This window comes from Papilio machaon, chromosome 19, assembly GCF_912999745.1.
Source record: "Papilio machaon chromosome 19, ilPapMach1.1, whole genome shotgun sequence".
NCBI classification, from domain to species: Eukaryota; Metazoa; Arthropoda; class Insecta; order Lepidoptera; family Papilionidae; genus Papilio; species Papilio machaon.
This window is the reverse complement of record NC_060004.1, coordinates 6,794,510-6,816,691: the sequence shown is the minus strand read 5'-3', so window position 1 is coordinate 6,816,691 and position 22,182 is coordinate 6,794,510. Positions and strand designations below refer to the sequence as shown.

Sequence of the window (22,182 nt, the reverse complement as noted above, 5' to 3'; positions counted from 1 at the left end):
CTGAGATCTTTCCTATTTTCCTTTCACATTAAAATTATCACAAGATGAATTGGTAGTTTCCATTTGTGTGGTACAAATTTTATTTTCCCTTTATTTGTAAATTTCTTATCTACATAATACAAAATAATATATTGTAAAACCAATGTTAGTAGTTGTATTTCCAGTCCTCCTTTGCGTGGGCGAAGGCTGTGTAGGCGGTAGAGCGGCTGTTGCGTGGGCGATCTACACTACGAATTCATTGCCTTGTTTCTATGTATTTCGGCTTTAAAAAATATGTTGTATATATTTACGATAATTAACATATTTTCCTAACAAAAAAAATTAAAGTTATTACTCCAAAAATATTGTTAGACATTGTTTAATTAAACGCGTGTTTTAACCCTTTGATAGTCAACGTGGTGATATGTTTCACCATTAATATGTATCTGCACAATGCTTTCGCTATAAATACTTCATTATTTGGTAAAGATGACATTTCGCAGTCCTACGCATAATATTGTTTCAATAACCAAAAATCCTCGTCAGGCGCTAGAGTCATGGTATAAAAGGGTTGATGTATGTTTAAGCTAAAAGGTATTTGAAACACTGTCTAAGTTCTTTATGGTAAAGCCCTTATACTTAAATATATCAAACACGTAACAATAAATGTTATTTATTAATGCAAAAGAATTAAATAACACTACAATTAATAATTTCCAAAGTTTATCTTCTTAATAAAATTCCATTTCCAACTAAATATTCTGTTGAAATGTGCTCTGTGCTCTACAAAACGAAATTACTTATTTCCAATGAGATAGAACTTGCGCTTCACGGATATCTATGTACCGAAGCATAAATGCATTAAGCCTAGAGTATGGGGATGGGGGTGACCTGATTCCTGCGTATTGACCAGCCTCCCACCGGCCTCAATACAACTCCGCTCACCTTACGACCTTTTCAACGCGCGTGCGCCGAGTACAGCCCCTGAAAGCCTTCGCTGAGCTTCCAGTCTAGCTCCAAACTTGTCCCAGACGAGGCAGCAGCTTCCAAAGCTGGTTAATACATAATAGTACCCTGAAAATCCATTCATATATGTTAAACATATACGAAATATATGTAACTCGCGAACCCAGTTCGTTCACAAATTGTTTGTTCAACGATCCCTTTTCCCATATAGTAATTCGTTTCTCAACTAAAAATATATCTTACAAGTAGTGGTTATAAAACTAAAACAACTTATAATCTCTATATTATATTTAAATTTAAAGTATACCGTTAAGCATCACTTCCACTAAGGTTCGTATTTATGTATTCATTTATGTATTTATTGTAGAAGTTTTTAGTTTTAGAATACGCTTTTCGTAATTATAATTATGTTCATTTTTAAATACATATAAGTATATAGTAGATTGCATATATTTTATGTCTATATGTATATATTTGACGTAGGAGTATGGATTTTTAGCACATGCGCAGAACATCTGCGCACAAAAGTCATTATTATTTTTTATATCTTTTAAAAATATATATAATTTATTTGAAGTCGATCTAATTACGGCCGTTCGGAATTAAAGTAACTTCTATAAGACAAAGTATCTTTTGAATTAACGATATTTTTTTCTGTTTACAGACTAGAAATATCAAAACTAGAAGTTAGCGAAAATGTCAAAGCTAACTTTGGACGGCTTTTTTTCGTACTGCAAGCAAATAGCTGAACATATCCAGTTGGTTCGTTCACAAATCCATTATAGTGTCCATTCAGACGCCATCTTGGCAACCATTTTGATTTTATCGCTACATATTTCTTTGTTCTTGCATGGTTGTTTTTGCTTAAAAAACCAATGCTTATGTGTACATGTTTGCTAACTTTAATATTAATAATAATCCGCCTAATATAATCCTTAATATATTTTTTTAACGATGACGCGATATAATATATTTTTTTAATTATTTAGCTTTAGCAACTATAAATTAATTATTACATAATTAAACTATGAAAAGAGTGGATACAAACTTACAAGATACGAGTAAAAACAGAATTTGAAAATTAGAGATTTCATTTTAAAAAAGCAACTACCATTTTAACTTAAATAATCTAAAATATAAACCAAATAAACTAACAGTCTACTTTTTAATAAATGTTAACATTTTGATAATGTCGCTACTCATCAATGTTATTATTATGCCGAATATTTTCAAAGGAATGCTAATCGCTTTTTAAATTCTTAATATAAAGAGCTGTACTTTAATATTTTTGGTACATATGTCCTAATATAATGTATTGTGTGCAGGGCGAGAGAATGGCGTCCCTGTCCGGTCAGAGCACGCCTAAGCTGACCTCGGCTGTTGGCAACTTGTACTACGACTGTAAGTATCAGGAACACACATTTAGTTTAATACATTTATTTTTGGTACATATCACGGAAACTGTAAATTCTGGTTCAGTATTCTGTCGGGTTAAGTTGACTTCATAATACAAATTTACACATCCTTTTTATAGTATGATCAGGCGATATTTTATATAACTACATTATTACCTTCCAAGTAAGGTTGGCGACAGGCAGGCGGTCGGCCGTAAAAACTTAAGGCAAAACGTTAAGGTTTATAAAACCTTGTGTGCCGACCCTACATGAGTGGGATAAGGCCAGGGAGATGATGATAATATTAATAATTATCATTGTACTTACTAAGTTTTCTTTTGCAAGTGATAAAATATGTGCTCTTTATTTTAAAGTAATAAAAAGTCAATTAGACGTAGCAACTTAAAAGTAAATGCAATTTAAAAGGACTACTTAACTTTTCATACCTTTTTGTGTACGTTTAAAACATTAATAGATATTATTATATCGAAATTGATTGTTTTTTTCAATTAAAAAGATAATATCTAAGTAACATCGGATTTCAATTCACCCTATGATTGCGACATTACACGCTCGTGCGCGTCATTTCCTGACCGTACGCCGCGCCGCGGACGTAGCGCCATCTACAGGAAGAGAGATAACGAGTATTCTGTAACTTGACACTTTACTGCATGAATGTACTTATCATTTGTCGCTACATAAATCCGTCATTTTAAAGAAATAGTAAATGAAATTTGTACCTTTACCCTACTTGATCAAGTCTTTTGATGTAAAAAATAAACAATATAGAGTTAAATAAAGTGAAATGTGCTTTTATTAATAGACACAAAAACCAACTTAAATTACAACATTCTAGAACAAAACCAAAGAGATAGTGTTGCCATCTTAACATCTAAAATTATTACTCACATGTGAAATGACGTTGATATATTTTAACATTTCTGTTAAGAAGAAAATTTAAAAAAAAATTAATTGTTTTTTTATACTTCCAAAGTACATACACACAATGTGTATGTACTTTAAATATTATTAATTGAATCGAAATGATTGTTGCAAATTCAGTTTGATTTCTGTCGCTTGTTTTTATTCACAACAATAATTAACGACTCGGTGACAGTTTTAAGTGCTGGAGCGGAGACTATGGTGAATAATCACTTTACTTTTTAGAGCCGTAATGTGACTTGTTGTGGGGTGTGAGTAATTAGTCATAGAAAGTGTCACTAATTCGTTAATTCTTTTGTCTTAATTGTAGGATGTACGAAATTGTGTGTATGTATAAAATTACAGGAGATTAATGCTGGGAATGTTAACTAAAAAACCGCTCATCTAATCTCGGTTCCAATTAAAAACCATACACAAAGTAAAAATTGCGATAAAACTCGTCAATTACGAAATGTTTCTGATTACACTTTTTCAACATTAGCTATTTGTATTTCTAATTATTATTTCAGTTTCTAAAAAAAATACACAAAATAACTGGAAAAAAATTCAATATGGCCGCCGTGTATGAAATTTGACGTGTCTCTGTTTACATAATTTTGATGTTGGATCGTAACCATCTACCATCGTACCATCTATACAGTATTATAATATAAATTCTTTCTATAATTTTTTTTTTCTCTAAAATAGGAATATAAAAGAGCTTATATTTGCCGTTTATCTTGTTTTGCTTTGCACCGCGCGCCATAATTTATTTCCGAGGCTTACCGCTGCCACTGCGAGTCGCCCGCCTCATAGCCCATAGACACTGATTGTTTTCTTTTATTTACGACTATAGACTAAAGAGATTGCGGTTATTTGTCTCTGGCTTTAGGGGTGGATTTACGTTTCATAACTGTTTATTTAGAATGACACCACATCGCGTATAATTTGTTTGAATATGTAATTATTGCTTAAAATAAAAATGGTTTCATAGCCTTTATAACAAAATTAAGTTTAATTATTAATATTTTCGTATTAATTAGTTACAAAACTAGTCTTTTTTATGTTCCGTGTAATCAAACCCGCATTCAATGGTCGCAAATAACTTTGGTACACTGTGCCAAAGGAGCGAGGGCTAAACTCACCCTTAACGGAAGGGTGTGAGGATTAGTGTCGGGGAAGTGATCTTCCATGTTTTCTGTTAATTGATAAGTTTACAAAGTTTAAATCGAATTTACTTCCATATATTGAAGGAAAAAATAAATAAACGTAATAACCTCACGAATTCATATCTGTTCTTGGTCTCAATTTGTTATAAAAAGGTTTTAAAGATCTCAGACGATGTAATACAGATTTTAGCCGTCTCATATTACTGACCGTTTTTTTTCTGTTTATGTTTAAAACTGTTAAATATTATCAAATAAAATATTTCGATATCAGAATGTACTTTATCGTAAGCTACTATGGAACAATTAGTTGTGTTTAGTGAGCCAACCCTCCGACCGCCGCTGGGGTCATAAATAGCCCGCAGTCGGGACAACTTGATCCGTCCTCTTCCGCGGTAATGACTCCGGTTTTACTCTAAATCCCTCATTTGAAAGGATCTCAATGGAATACAGTGCACCATAGACATTTTACTTGCTTTTTATTAGAAGATAACAAGGATTACACAAGCATTGTTGTGGCGCGGCCCTTGACGATTTTAAGTTCGGTAAATTAATGAATTTTACTAAACTCGTGATAAAATCTGAAGAACTAGTTTCTTCACAATTTGTTACAATCTGATAGATGTTATCGGACGTCCTACATTCAATATAAATCCCAGCTTATAGAAGGTACAAAACGACAGAAAAAAAGTAATTTTTCCATAGTAACAAGCATAATAAAAAGATCATGACACAAAAATAAGATGTCATTAAAACTCGCGTCTCGCGACTCTGTCCGCGAGGATTTAAAAAAAAAAATAAGTTGCCTATGTTTTTCCAAACTACGTTGAGCCGTTCCGGAGATACTTTTGTTATATTAGTAAAATTTTTTTCTTTCAATTGTACAGTTTTTGTTACTTTTATAAATCATAAATGATTCCTATTATTTTTTCGTTTGATTACTTTGAAAATATTGATGTTAAAATAATAAACTTTAACACCAGAAGTTTCTTTAAAAAACTTTGCAACTATTTTTGCACTTGTAGAATAGACTTAGTATTAAAATTTCTTAGAATAGTAAACATCAATTTCCTCGTCTAAGCCCACAAAAGCCGCGCGCTATCAATTCCATATTGGGGATGTTATTGATTTACTTTTCGAAATAGTGGAAATTTGTAGCCGATTTTCTTATTAAACGATTATTTTGCTATTGTATAAAACATAGTCCAAAGATACATTGTAAAAGTATTTTCCATGATTATATGATAGCTTGCAATAACTTTATGATAATATTGAAAAATAAAATAATAATTTTAACTTATAGTGATTTTTGACTATCACTAAAATTGGAACATTGACATTTTTGTATGTATAAAATAGACAAAATTTGGACCTGGAATCGAATCAAAAACTCAAAAGTTTTAAAAGTAATTTGAAGCTTAATTTTATGGACAATTTGTCTGTTAAAATAACTTGAACATTCTTTTCCAAAATTTCAATTATTCGTCCGTACAGAATGCGATCAACCCTCGCGCAGCTGTGTTATTGCTTTGTGCATTGTACTGCGCGGCCAATCGCTCCCGGGATGTTTTAAGTGAAATTCCTCGCATTCTTCTAATTCAGCAATGCGTTTTACTTGAATGTACAAATGCTTTAAATTCCAAAAGACTAATTTAATATATGAATATTTAATTTTTGGATGTTTTTTTGCTATCACAAATTTATACTGTGTTTTAAAAATTAAACAAAGGCACAAAAGTAAAGTATACAAAAAGCTACTTTCACTGGAAAGGGAATGATTATGTACCATACTAAAAATACCCGTGTAATTTAACTGCAGAAAAATTTACTGTAAATTGTTAACAAAACTGTTCTTTTGTATTTTTGATGTGGATAAAAAAAACCAGAAGTTTTAATATTTCGTAATGACTTGGTTAAATTCCAAAACATCGTAGATTATAAAAATATTTTTCTTTTAGTGAATATTCTCAAAGTGCACATCGCGATGACAATCGGCTTACGATGTCGGAAACATAAGTTCACACAAAATCTCTCTCCCTATATCTCACTTCTCACAATTATTAAAAATGAACCTTAACAAATGTTAATAAGATTCAATATCACTTGTAAATACTCGAAATTAGTTGGAGTTGTGAGCAACATCTGGAATGTGATGTAATGCTTCACAATTAAATACCCTTCGAATGGGGGCTAGTCAATATTTGTTCAGAGTAAAGCTGTTAGAATCGCACCTTTTTCAAAAATCACTAGTTATTTCTAAGATATAAAATTCTCGTGTCACAGTTTTCGTTCCCGTACTCCTCCGAAACGGCTTGACCGATTCTCATGAAATTTTGTGAGCATATTCAGTAGGTCTGAGAATCGGCCAACATCTATTTTTAATTTTTTTTTTCAACTGCGCGCGGACGGAGTCGCGGGCGACAGCTAGTTTTCCTATAAAAAACGCTTACGTATATAGAATTTTTAGTATGTATTTAAAAAAATTAAAGTACCGAGAAATCGCAATAGAAACATAAGTGCAATAAGCCTATAGATGTGTAAATAATTTGTTAGGGGTTCATCGTATTGCATCTGACAGTGGAGATGGTGTTAGCATCTGTGAATTATGACGCCAGACGCCCACAGCAGTGCAAGGGTTTACAGATTTAGGGCAAAGCACTTAGTAAGTCGGATTATGTAAAGTGTTTTTGTTAATATGAGTCTTAGCAAGATTTTTTAATAATATAATGTTATTTATGTAAAATTGAATATTTATCTTAAATATGTAAAGCAATTTATAAATTTTTCTACATGTTTATCTACCTATATATAATTATCTTTCTACGTACGAGTATATATACATCTAGAAACGATTACAACATCCCCTCGGTGCGTCCGAATAACAAATCAAAGACATCTGTGTAGCCTGACTCTTATTACAATATGACGACGTACATGATAACTGTGCATACATTCCGATGTCCACAATTTTGCTATATTTTTTAATGTTATGAAAATTTATGTTGAATTTTTATTTACCACATTAAATACTAAATTATTCAAACTTTCGTGAGAAATCATCATTAACTAATGTCAGTGTTTGTCCGGTGTCGGCACCGACTAGTTTCAAGCCCATCGGGGCCCTTCATCAGGGTGAGTGGGACTGGTATTATTTCGGGGACGCGGCCCATCGCTCACTCTTACCATAAATCACCATAGATACTGTGATGTCTATGTATCCTAACTATTTATTTGTTTACACTATTCTGTTTTCATAATGATTTTTTTAGTAATAATACTTTCTTGTTAATAATTATTTACATATATAGTAGACCTACATATTTTTCAAATATAACACAAATAGTGTTAATTTAAACAATATAAATTAAAGGCAAATTAGAAATAAATATATTATTAATGATGTATAAACCTTTATTATAATATTTAATTTCGTTTTCACATAACATGGTCACCTTAGCATTTCAAGTTCTCGGACGTAGTAGGGGTTGTTATTGAAAGCAGCGACTTTTTAATCAAGGCCTTTCGAAGCATCGGGCGAGGGGTTAACACTGACATTACAACTTGCTTTCCCCAACAAAAGAAATAAGCACTGACAAAGCATACGGAACAAGCCTGGATGAGCTACGACAATGACTACAAACTTTTGAAAGCACGTAGCGTTGTCTACGAATCTCCGAGTCGAATTATTTTCAAAAAGACTTCTTATATTGTTTGAACAATTAAACGTTTATTCATATTTGTAAAAGAATATGAAAATTAAATAAATACAATTTTTAAACTCGACCGGGATACAAAAAAAAAATAACCTAAAATTAATGTTTCCCATTCTATTTATTTTAAGCGCTTTGCTGTCCGTTGCATTGTTTTTTACGCGATGCTACGCAGTTTTCAATAAATGAAATCTGAATTTGAATCAAGAATTCCGCATCCTCTTTGAATCCAAGTTATTATTGTGCTGCAATCAACTTAAATACTTTCAATATTATTTTAGTAACATGTGAAACTGGTTTCTAGCCATCTTGCCGTATCGCGAGGACGCGAACGCGCAGACGCGGGAGTTCTTGGCGCGCGTCGTCGACGTCCTACTTGACTACGTGCAGCAAGTCAATGACAGGAATGAGAAGGTGAGGAAACGGTAGACGGAATTTGTCCGAAACGGAAATGAACATTATAATTAGTGGGTGGCTAAACTTTGTGCTAAGAATTCCATATATTATTTACCACTTACATCATGTTAATCTTTTACGTATCAAATAATTTCTTCTTTGTGCTAGATCTTGGAGTTCAAGATGCCAGAGGAAATGGAGAAGATGCTGGACCTGCAGCTGCCGGAGCACCCGCTGCCGCTCAAGCAGCTGCTTGAGGACTGCAAGATCACGCTCAAGAACCAAGTCAAGACAGGTGAGTTGAAACCGGCACAACTAACATTTTGCTAAATAAATATTGTACTTAAAAGACGCGCCAACTGTGGAGTTGTCCTAACTATCGTCCAGTATCTACTACTGTAACTAATAACGAATCACTAATACTACGTTTTTACAATTCCGATGGTCTGAAGATGCAATTCATTTAATTTTCAGTATTTTCACACGCTAAGGGTAGGCAAAAAATTCAACGATATAGATATTATCATCTTAAATAACATCAAAGTATCGAGCAGTAATATAACAGTAGTGGAATGAATTTAACCCTCAAACAGGTTGCATTCTGCTCGGGCAAGTGTAAGTAACGGCGCGCGATCATCGCGGACCATTTGTGGACATAATTGAATTGTTTGATGCCGGTTTCGGGGCGGAGATGTACAATACACCCTGATTGCCCTCCCTCTCTTACCCTCTGCATCCCTCTGCCCCTGTGAGTGCGCTAGTTGCAAACATTGTTTGAAACGTGCTCTGAAACTTAAGTCAAGTTACGAAACTAATTTGAAATTTTGTTGTATGCAGTAACATGAATAACGTGCAAATTATATGCATATAAGTTACGACATATTATTGTGTCATATTTCCTCGAAAATTATCTGTAGTGAGACTTAAACTTTTTAAAATTTTAATCTTTCAGTGATATCACGTGTTATCGAATAGTTTGATTGCTACCATAATACATCGGAAGTTTTAAAAATAAATAAAATATGAGTTAGAACAACATCACAACATTATTTTGAGCTCGGAATCCAAGATGCACTACATGTTTACTATATTCTCGAATCTTAATTAAAAGTCGAATGTATAACAAACATCCATTACTTACTAGAAACAAAAGCTTTCCGAATGATCCATGCGTCAAAGGTCTGCGATGTGTAAGATCAGGGCGGTTCGAGACAGGCGCGCGGGCCGCGGGTCGCATCACACGCTCGGCGACGCGTGTGTAATCGCCGCCGGCTGCGGGCGACGCCGGTGGGGCATCGATCTCCTGATTTCGAGACAATCTCCGGATGCTGAAGAGGGAAATGATGACTATTCGAAATACAAAGCAAAAATACGGTGCTTTTCTTTAAATTTTAAATCGAGACCTATTTACAGGTTCTACAGATTAATAAAAGGGATATTTATTTCTGTCTTATTTTTGCTATTGTTAACGTTTAAAGATAACATACTCGTAGTTGCCGACAAAAAATAGGTAAACAGTTTGAAAGTATTCGTGATATTTTTTCGTAAGATATGACATGTTTTAGCTTACAAAATGCTATAAATGGTAATATTATTTTTCATTTGTAGAATTAAATAACAAATAACAATGTTACCATCTTACAATTTTTCGTAGCACGTCAACCAACTTAGCGCTTCATAAATTCTTTGCTATGAAGGTTCATAAAAGAAATCTTGGCTTTACTTTTCTATTACGCTCGTGTGTATAAAGTCTATCTACAATCCAGCTATTTATATTCAACGACCCTAAGCAGTAAAAACAATATGTACGCCATAACGCGCCGCTATAGCACCCGCGTTGATTTACAAGAGGCTCTGTGGCCCTAATGCCACCCAAATCATTGGATTAAGCCACCGGTTTAGGGTGACCACATTTTTTTTATTTATAATACTTATCTTTGGATTACCTTAAGCTATGATAATTTCATATGTGAAATGTTCATACGATCATCTTTGTAAAGATATAATAACAATAAAAAATATTTCTTAATGACACTAAGCAGTAGAAATATTCTTTAACCTTTCGTTATTTGTACTTTCAATCAAGCAAACATCCCGTTGCTGTTTACTTACTTAAGATATCAATATTAATTTTAACGAGAATTTCCGTATCATTTGTCTTATAAACATGGTCACCCTACCCGCACGCCTCCTCGCAATCTCCTGTCCTATTGAAACCCGTATTAACATAGTTTGATGGATCATCCCCTTGTCCGTCCGTCCATTGTTGAATATAGATTAGGATTTGGAGTTATGGATTGATTTTTATAGAGTCCTCGGCTTTGTGGGATAAAGTTTACAATGGAGAAGATGGTTTTTAAGTAACTAATATAGTTATTTATAAGGGTGTAAAAATATAGAAAACCAAGCAATATTTTAAATTATAAGCCTTCCATAACCTTAACATGTTATTGACTTAACACTTTCTATGCCACTATGATTTTCAGGTTATTTTTTTTATAATGCAATTGAATTTCTGCATAAATATAACGCAGCCACAATGGCCGCTGATTGCTGTCAGTTTGACAGCGCGCCACGTGTCAAACATCATTGTCATTATTAACTCTTATAGCTTTTTGAATAGAGTTTGAAATAATTCGATATTTTTTGTTTATCTGTGAATAGGAAGGAAATGTATCTGGCATAGAGGGGACGATCCCGTGGGATGGTTGCGGTGCGAGATAAGTGGGCTCGAAAAGATGTTGTATTGACTTGAAGAGTGCTTGTGTCAAGGGTTATCTGTTCAGATATTTTCTGTTCATGACGTGCTGTTAAGATATTTCATAAAATGTTTATGGAAAGATTATTTTTTTTAACATTTTCTTTATGGAGTTTATGCTCGTAGGTTTAATATAGCTTTGTAGCGGTAGCGACACAATTAAACAATACCTTACTGTGACTTTTGTAGTTTCAGATGATTAGATTTCTAAAATCTCATTTATCGCACGTTCTGATAGCTATGAGTTAAGTTTAACAGCAAGTAACATGCAGTAGAAATTAAAAAATCAAATAGTTTCAATACAAACAGTAACACCGATTTCACATAAACTCCCCACACCAGTGTTGCCCTCTAAAATGCAGATTAAATGGGAATTATAGCAACACCTGACTTGGCGAACCCGAATTAATTGCAGCCCCATCTGGCCGCGTACCGAGGGGATTATATTAAATTCCTCTTGACGAATTAATAATATTTTTGTTGTGGCAGCCCCATCTCTTAAGCAAACAGATGAATTTACACTTTACCGTTAACGTAATAGAGCTTAAAATTAAATCTATCCAGTTCATCAACAGTCTAGAAAATTTATTTCGGATGTTTCTTTGCTCGAATAGTTTTTAATTCAAGAATGAATACAGAAAATGGATTTTATCTATTAGTGGCTTTATCTTTTTTTTCTGGTAGTTAGTTACTACTATATTTTGACTTACTTTTGGTGAAGATATTATTTTTTACATTTCCACAATATTCCACAGATAACCGTAGAGGACAATACAACTAATTTAAATTCCTGTCTATTTTGATTTAATTCTGTTTACCCACCCTCGGCTGCGCGGCGTGATAGTCGGCCCCCGGGGACCGCACCGACCGCCTCCGTGTTAGCACTTTATCATTTCATTATATAAAAAAACAAACACTATCGTCCCGTCTCTTAGAGGGGTAAGCAGTGATTACTAACCACGCGGTCGTTAGATTCAGTAACACTTCTTTGTCATTTTGTAAATTAATTTTATATTTTTGTGTCATACCTTACGGTGTCATCTTAAAATAATAATTTATTTTTCACTTTGTCATATTTAAGCATAAAAATTAACAATTCGATTGTCATTTATTATCTATTTAATTAGAAGGAATAAAATAACGTGTCACTCTTAAATCTTGGTTTAATTATGACGTCACCACTATTTAAATTTATCAGCAAGCTATTCTCAACAGTACACAGAGTCAAATGTAAACATAAAAAATGCTATAAGGTAAAGATAAACGCGCCCCAATTTTATAACTCATCGCCCTTCTAACTGTTATCAGAAAAAAGAAATATAACAAAATATTATCTGTACCGGAAAAGGCAGGAAGATTGACACATAAATAATATAGAGACGTGTCCTTGGGGGACATTTAAAAAAAGGAGGGGTCTACTTTTGTGGATAAAACTAAACTTACTAGGTCGTAATGAAACTATTAGAAACGTTTACCCATTTTTGGGAGATAGATGAATTTTGTAGACAATTTTTATTAATTTTTTCAATTGAAGATCGGTTTAAAACAAGAGAAGTGTAAAAATATTTTGTTTTTAATATGTTATGGTCGCGGAGAAATCATTTCCCACCGGATGTTTTACAATCGTCCTGTGCGACGACGCGCGCTATTACTTCCGGTAACAACACGATCGCCCTTTTGTTTGTGATTTTTCTTTACACTACAACAAATGTTAACAAAAAAACTATTCATATTAATGTCGAAATATGAACAGTAAGAGACCTTAGCGTACTTAATTGAACTAGGAATGTCTTGGAACGGCTGTGGATGGCCAAGAATCACAAGACAGAGCGAGTGTTGACAAAACCAACAGCAGCTGTCCTAGTCAACTATATGTAATAGTAAGGAACTATGAATTGTTGTCAGGTCACCCGCACTTCTTCAATCAACTGTCGTGCGGGCTGGACGTCATCTCTTTGGCGGGCGAGTGGCTGACCGCCGCAGCCAATACCAACATGTTCACTTATGAAATCGCGCCCGTCTTCATCCTCATGGAGAACGTCGTACTCGAGAAGATGCGCTCAATGATCGGCTGGAAGTGTGGGGACTCCATACTGGCACCAGGTATGGTGTTAACATGCCAGATTAAATATGGAATTTTACACTATACACCAAGTATAATTCGGCTAGGATGTTGAAACTAGAGATTACTTTTTTTTGAGAAAGAAAATTTAGTTTTAACTTTGTTTTATGCGCTGCAGGCGGTTCGGTGTCGAACCTGTATGCGTTCCTAGCGGCGCGGCACCACAAGTTCCCACAGTATAAGGAGAAGGGCCTCTCCAGCATCCCCGGACATCTCGTTATGTTCACCTCCGATCAGGTTACTTATATTTAAGTACACTTGTAAATTGCAACAACATTTCATAGTTATCCTACGACTAAATGTACAAAGATTTTTTTGGGTCTATCCGAGTCCAAACTTGTCGGAACAACATATAATATATTTAAACCAGTTTGTCAAAGCTCTACGGATTCATATTAATTGCATTGCTTGCTTTTGTCACAGTCTATCACAAACAATGATTACTTTGTTGTGCAGTGCCACTACTCGGTGAAGTCTTGCGCGTCTGTGTGCGGCCTGGGCACCGACTACTGCGTCAGCGTGCCGTCGGATGAGCGCGGTCGCATGCTGCCCGCGGAGCTCGAGCGCCTCGTGCGGTACCACAAGGATCGTGGCAACGTTAGTATCTACTTCCTTTTTTTTTTTTTTTTTTTGTAACGAGGGAAAATACACTTCCGTACCCCTGCGCCGGGCAGTGCAATGGCGCAGGGAGTGTGGGACTCGCCTACAGTCGTTCAGCCATACCCACTAAAAACCCTCATGCCCACCTACACGCGGTGACCCGAGCTTTGTATCAGCTGGGCCTTAACCAAAGCTCGGGCCGTGCGTCTGGCGCCGAAGCGCCTCTCCCTAAGTGGTGAGAGCCAGAGAGGTAGGATCTTTTTTGTCCTACCACCCCAGCCCCCACCGGCGGAACCAAACGGCCCGCCCTCTGCCCTACTCTACGTGCCGCAGAGGGGACTGGAAAACCAGTATCCCCCCTCGGCCTCTCCATCACACATCCATCCGTCTCCTCACATCTGGCCACGAGGGCTGCAGGGGGTTACCCACCCACAGCCCCCACGACCTCACCCCACATCCGGCCACGAGGGCTGTAAGATGGGCAGGATAAACCAGTACCCACCCACACCCCCCGCGGCCCCACCACGTCGCATCTGCCGGTGCGACCCCGGTTGGGCATGGTCAGGGCGGAGTCACTGCTGTGACCCACCACTGACGGCCCTCTCCAGGTGGGTCGGTCATGTGCAACACCCAACACGATGACCGACCCTAGAGTTTGGTTCGCGGGGCCGAAGCCCTACCCCAGCCGAAGCCGGGGCGTTCCCCTATCCACCACCCGGGGACGCGCCACGTCGGAGTACTCCTCTCCGCCCACTCGGACAACCGAGCAGGTCCGTGGTAGTATCTACTTCCTGAGTCAAGACATTTTCCCGCCACCACTCTCACGTCACAGACACGTATGCCTAACATAACCCAGTCAGATATTATCTCTATATATTATATTTAGATAAGTTTGACCACTATTACGCTACCAGATCACAGCTAGTAGTAGTGTAGTGTTGTATCACTCGTCTGAAAGAGATTCAGTAAAAGTTAAAAAACATAGGTGAAATAGTATATATATCACTGTCGTATTTTTTCCAAACACTATAGTCCTTCAAGCCGGATACGAAATATCATTTCTCTCGCCTGTCTCGACCTGAAATGAGTAAAGAATAGTAATTACTTAAGTTTTGCTTGTGCAGGTACCATTCTTTGTAAATGCGACTTCCGGCACCACAGTGCTAGGCGCTTTCGACCCCCTCATCGAGATTGCCGACATCTGCCAGAAATATGACATGTGGATGCATGTTGATGTAAGTAGTAGTCTATGGATGTTTAGTAACTCTTTTATAACACTTGTATAACATGATGTTTCTTCTCAGGCCGCTTGGGGAGGTGGTCTGCTGTTCTCTAAGAAGTACCGTCACCCTCGCCTTACTGGCATCGAACGGTGAGTGTTCAGTAAACTGTATTTTAGTACCTTATTAAAAATATCGAAAACAAAAAATTTACGAATATACTATACAAAAGAGTTTTCATTTCATTCATTTTTAGATCATCATGTAGAACAGTTGCCTAGGTTTTGATTTCCAGAATCCTAGGTAGCATGTGTTCCAAATTTAATCGTTATTCGTTAAGTTGTTTTGAAGTTACGTAGTAACAAATATACAGCCATTCAACCATAAATAGTATATCCAAACTTTCGCATTTATAATATTAGTATGATGAAGGAATATACCTAAGTAGCAGCTATAGAGTCAGCAGTACATCTAAATCCGCTCAGTGAATTAATCCTCCATTCCCGCCATTAGCCGCCATCAATCATGGCCGCGCTAAATGCCGATGCTCTGTGCGAGGCGGGAGGAGGCGGGAGGAGGCGGGAGGAGGCGGAGAGGGAAATCCGTTCGCACAGCCTTGCGCGCCGACCGTATGACATGCAGGGTAGGGCTGGCAACTATCATTACAAACAAATGTAATGGAAAAAATCTAATCCATGCAAGAGTTTGCTGAATTTCCTGTTAAACGTAATAAAATTGACGTTTAATTTACTACTAGGTATAATTAAATGTCTAAACGTACCTCAGAAAAACTTCTATAAAAAACAATTTTTTCCTTTTAAAAATGCCGGTCTATGAATAAGGAGAAGATTTCGACTTCAAAAAATTGTAGAATCATCAAATGCGAACGATTTTTTTAAAGTAAGGGCAGCTGAGAACAAAATAAAGAACATGTAATATGCCAGCCCTATACAAGGGATTAAAAACCTTTCATGTGGCGGAGCGCGGCGCAGCCTGAAAGTTCGCACGTCACTCCACGTCACTGCTACAAGCTACAAGGCGTAGACGGCTCTACGAATGTAGCACTCACGTAGCTATGTTTTCCTCGTATTAACAAAATAAATAATATGTTTTATTTGTTAATATATTGATTGAATTCTTTTGATATTTATTTTGCTAATATTGTAAATGTGAATGTTTGGATGGATGGATGTTTGTTAGAAGGTATCTCCAAAACGGCTCAACGGATCTTGATGAAATTTGGCACAGATGTAGAACATACGCTACTAATTGTTTTTTTTTAATTCCGCACGGAGTCACGGGCGACAGCTCTTCGTTAATAAGAAAAACAAAAAAGAAAGATTTCTTACGATATCCACAGATGCGAGCCCCACACAGTATATCCGTCAATCTAAGCCACCCTTAGCAGCCATAAACTCCGACAATCAATTAAAAATCGCACCCTCTTAGCAAAAAACAAAAAAGTTCCAGCGACATACATAGCTGCGCTCCCGGCTACTGCGCTCATTTATCATCCGGGTGTGTTTAAAGCAGGCCGTCTGTCACACCGTAACGTAATAACTTAAATAATTTCGGAGATGTGTTATAAAATATTTTAACAAATGCAGTACTTGAAATTTATACAAAAAATGTTTATTCACGACGCTTTATTTATAAAACTACGAAACAGATTTAAAAATGGTGTCTATTATTTATGACTCTTTAAGTACTTCAACCAAACAACAAGCAGTTTAGGAAAAGCAGTTATTTAGATGGTGGCATCGTGGAGTTCGGTTTTTATTTTGCTTTTAGGTTTGTCTTTAAATATACATTTATAAATATTATATTTGAAATAGATTTCAAAGTATAAGAATTTAGAATTTTTATTTTAATTGACCAAATGAAAAAGAAATACCTGAATACGAACACTGTTACTCTACGATGTAATACGCGGCATTTGCACATCGACCCTTAAACATTGAAAAGTGGGGATTAGCCTAAAACGTATGCAGAACGGAGCAACTGTGTCAATAAAAGATAAAACACTGTTTTACTTTAAAATTCACTTACACGTCAGACATTTACGACCGATGGGGACCTATTTTGAACCCGAGTGTAAAATATATAAACTATTTTTTTTTTTTTGACAGTGATTGTAACATCTTTAATTATGTATTTAGGCACAATACCTAATAGTTACTAGAGTTCCTTATTATGTGGGGAGTTATTACTTTTTGATTACTGTCATATATTTTTTAACCTGCACTTATCTCTATAGAGGGTCGGCACAGTATGTACTACTCCTCCATACATCTCTATCAGCCGTCATATCTGAATTCACCTCCTTCTTACGCATATCCTCTTTCACACAATCCATCCATACTTTCTTTGGTCTTCCTCTACCTTTATAGCCATCCACAATCAATCAATTTAATAATTATAAATTAAGTGTTATAATTAAATTTTATTTATATTCAGTGCAAACTCGGTGACTTGGAACCCACACAAGCTGATGGGCACACTTCTGCAATGCTCCACCGTGCATTTCAGGCATGAGGTTAGTGAGATAAGTTCATATCAAATGTGTATAGAAAAACGAAGAGTATTCATAGATGATGATAGAATAATGCTTGGAAAATCAAAAGACGTGATAATAACTTAATTGATTAGGTTGTGAACTGAGTAACATGTCGTCCAAACCATTCAGTTAACAAAAAAAAACTGAACTTTTAACATATATTTTTAAAGCACTTTAAAGATGATGTGTAAACTAATCTCGGCTTAAGTAATAAATATTATTATACATATTGCTGAAACTATGTGTTTCAGTGCTGAAACAACGGCGCAAAACAAGCAAATTTCAGTTTTTTCAAGGAATTTTGATGTTTTAGTGGTTGGTACTCACAATTAAGTTCAGAAAACCTTCAAACATAGTACTGGGCCAATCTGTATATAATCAAAGTGCCATTTAATATGTTTTATTAAAAGCTAATTATCGGAGGCGAAAGCTGCCACAAGCGCACAAAGGCAACTGTGTTTAACGATACGAAATGTTCTCTACAGTAGCAAATAAAATATAAATCGTAAGCTATTTTATATCTTATACACTGGATATAGAATAGGTTTTGTCTTGTGGAAGATGAGGATGGGGCTGAAATTGGCAACATATGTTTGTAAGTGTCGGGAGGAATTTAATTAAAAGTGCCGCGTGCCGATGTCAGTTGGCTTTAGTGTTGTCATTACATATATCGATATTAAGAAAAAGTATTTAAAAATACAGATAAGATATCTCTTTTTGAATTAATAATTTTTATAGTTATTAATAATAATAATTCTTACTCATTCATATTTCCTTAGTTATAGTTCAATTGGAAAATAATGTTTAAAAAAATTCAAAAGAATGGGACCCATCTGCAAGCACTACCTTTTGATTAAAACAATTTTTATCAAAATCGGACCACCAGTGGCGGAGCATCGCGGTAACACACATAAAAATACAGTCGAATTCATAACCGCCTTCGTTTTTATAGTCGGCTAAAAATAATTGCAAAAATGTATGAGTTACAAAAATTACTAAAGTAATTACATTACCATACATGAATATTCCATTTATTTCAAGAAGAATAATAGATGTGGCAAATATATTTTATTCGTATGTTTTAGCTGTAGAATCTCACCGTTACAATGTATTAGGTACTTAAGTTATCGACATTTCAAGGTACAGCTCTACTCCCAACTTCAACCGAGAAGGCGGGGTCTGAAAATTTATTGCTCCGCATATTGAGCTGACGTTTACAAGGCATAATGTTGTTAGAATAACTTATACGAAATCAAGCAAATATTTACCTTAACAGTTTAGAAATTAAGGCTGAAATCGTCTAGTTATTAGGATAAGCCACTTCTGTGTAACGCAATTTTGACTAAACAGTAACTTATAAAAATATAATTTATATTATAGTATGCAGCAGACAAACCAAATTGTGTGTGTATTTTTGGTTTGTTTATTTCTTACAACGATTTAAAACTAAATAAAAATCTAATTTCACAGTTACATATTCCTAGTGAAAAAAAATAAAAAAAAATAGATGTTAAATAAAACTGTAAAATAAATGCGAAATATTTAAAAATTATAAAATAATCAATTAATACTAGCAATAATTATCGATGAAAATCAGCTTTATTAAGCTTGTCTACGTTGATTTTAATTTGATATGTCACCATATCGTAAGTCTTTCAAAACACACAAACAATTTGCAATTCATATTTTCAGTGAAGGGTGTCGCTATCGTCTCCGGCAGATGTTTGCTCACAAACAAAATATTTACATTAAATTTAAGCTATAGAATTGTGGTTCATATCAAAACGTTTTTGTGCTAAAGAAATTTAGAAAATTACACGCTTTTTTGTAAAATCGATAGAGCTTTTTTTTTGTTTTGTAAAGAATTAGGTGATCGGTCTCTATTAGTTTTGATTAACTATCAGAAATCTACTCAAAGGTCTTCCTTAGTGACCAATTAACGATAAAATAAATTAAAAAAAATAATTAAGTCATGTCTATATGCCATGTCTAATATCTTCCTAACTCTATTTGTATAGGGCATCTTACTGAGCTGCAACGAGATGGCGGCGGAGTACCTGTTCATGACGGACAAGATCTACGACCCGCGGTACGACACCGGTGACAAGGTCATCCAGTGCGGCAGACATAATGACATTTTCAAGCTTTGGCTGCAGTGGAGGGGCAAGGTATAATAAAGCTAGGCATAATGTTGACGATGATGGTGCCATCGCATATGTAAAAAATATTATCTAGGCTTAGAAAATAACATTAAGAGAACTTACGAATAGTTTTACTTTCGTCCACTGTGGAAACAGTTATGCGATAAAAGACCTTAGGAAGCAAAAATTAAGGTATAATATGCATAAAACGATGAGTAGGTTAAAACGATATTTTTTTAAATCCAGTTGTACAATTTCTATGAGCGTCATTTATGTTCAGGGTACGTCCGGCTTCGAGCGTCTCATGGACCGTCTGATGGAGCTGTCGGAGTACATGGTCCGCCGCATCCGCGAGCAGCCCGACAAGTTCTACCTCATTCTGGAGCCAGAGATGGTGAACGTCTCCTTCTGGTATCTGCCCAAACAGCTTCGCGGCCTCCCGCATAATCGGGACAAGGAGATCAAGTTAGGCAAGGTGAGATAAAAAGGAACTAAGCTTTTACATAATATAATTACCAAAACAGATTGACCAGAAAAGTTTCAAGCAATAACGTCTACTCTTTTGTCCAGGTGTGCGCGAAATTGAAGGGCCGCATGATGCAGTCGGGCACGCTGATGGTGGGTTACCAGCCTGATGACAGGCGTCCCAACTTCTTCCGCAACATCATCTCATCTGCGGCCGTCACCGAGCGCGACGTCGACTTCCTGCTCGCTGAGATGGACCGCCTCGGACAGGACATCGTTGTTGATTAGGCACATCACTTTATTTATTATCTGTACCTTTTTCACTATCGTTATTTAATCTATGTTACTTTTATTATTTGTTTTTAATCTGTGATTATTTTGTCTATGACTTAGTGATCGTGATCCTTACACTATTAAACAGGCGAGAAAAGTTAAATATAAATCGATTATTGCTTCTTTGTGTTATCTCTAATAATAGTCGTGTATTTAAAATAAACGTCTATATTTTTTTTAGTATTGTTATATAGAAGGAGCATAAACTAATGTTAAATAACGAAACTGATTTTTCAAAGATTAATTTTTACCAAAAAAATAATTGTTAATAGAATTATTTGAGATGCTCAACCGTATTTTCTTCTTGTACGAATGTTAGAAACATGATATTATTATTTATCTATTTTATAATAACTATAGAACAAATTTAATTAGAAAATTTACAATATTCAGCGAGAATTTCTTATTCTTACTAAAGTAATATTTTCGAATCACAACGCGGTATTTTCATAATATGCTTTACGTAGATTTATAACTTCATTAACATCGTATCTCCCTTAATCACGCATATAGTTAGAATGTCCAAAATCATTAATTTACGATCACGTCCTGTGCCTAATTATTACTCCCTTGTTATATATTATATTGTTGAATTGTTTTTTTTTTGTTATATTTTACTTGTAATTTATTTATCGTTGCCTAATATTGACTTAGTTGTCCGCAAGAGAGCAGCCGTCTAATATCAATTTATTGTCGTATTGTCTACATTGATTCTGAAAGTGTATTTTCTAAATGACGTACATTTTTCAAAGTTCAGCACAACACGTTTAAAAACGGCTAAACTTTGTTAAACGTACATTTTGAATGTACTAGTGGTGTTTTAATGTTAAATGTTTATGAGATGTAACTTAAATTATATTTTAAGTAATATTGATGGTGGTGATGATGATGATGATATTCAATCATGATATTTAATAATGAAAAACATATATAACTAGCGTTAGCTATATGTCTCTTTCTAATAGATTGAAATATTGGAATTATCAAAAAAAAAATAGAGTTTGTAGTGTTTTTGATCTGCCATTACTAGGATACAAATAGAAAGGTGTATGAATAAATGGAATTAATTTATGTATAGAGTGTATATGTTCACTAAGGGTGTGTTTCCACTGCGGAAACAAAAGTACAAAAATATTGCTATAGAAAAGGACAGTATATTATATTTTGTCTTTAGCAGTGGAAATATACGGAAATATTGAGTTTAAGGTAAAACTGTATTCATGTGTCATTAAAAAAACTTATCTATATCTTAAACTGTAATATAATAACGCAAAAATTGTTTAATTTACAAATTTTAACTTTCACGTCAACTTCATCATTTTTTCATGTCTATAGTAATGCATGTTCTGAGAAGTTCTGAGGTACATACTTTATTTTCTTTAATATATTTTATTTTTCACATTTTATTTCCCTGGAAAGTCTCTTATTAATAAAGGAAGGTATTACGAACTACA

The 22,182-nt window shown here is 35.0% G+C and overlaps 1 protein-coding gene across 1 annotated transcript; it reads left to right on the top strand.

The window, feature by feature from the left end:
* Positions 1–1,010: 1,010 nt before the first annotated feature.
* On the top strand, positions 1,011–20,734 carry LOC106715582 (glutamate decarboxylase). The gene is made up of 14 exons (XM_014508899.2): positions 1,011–1,275; positions 1,610–1,707; positions 2,271–2,346; positions 8,441–8,550; positions 8,701–8,827; positions 13,196–13,393; positions 13,531–13,649; positions 13,869–14,009; positions 15,137–15,247; positions 15,317–15,384; positions 17,690–17,768; positions 19,808–19,957; positions 20,211–20,405; positions 20,501–20,734. The coding sequence occupies exons 2-14, from the start codon at positions 1,642–1,644 to the stop codon at positions 20,681–20,683; spliced, it is 1,623 nt and encodes a 540-aa protein (XP_014364385.2). The 5' UTR covers positions 1,011–1,275; positions 1,610–1,641; the 3' UTR covers positions 20,684–20,734.
* Positions 20,735–22,182: the final 1,448 nt, after the last annotated feature.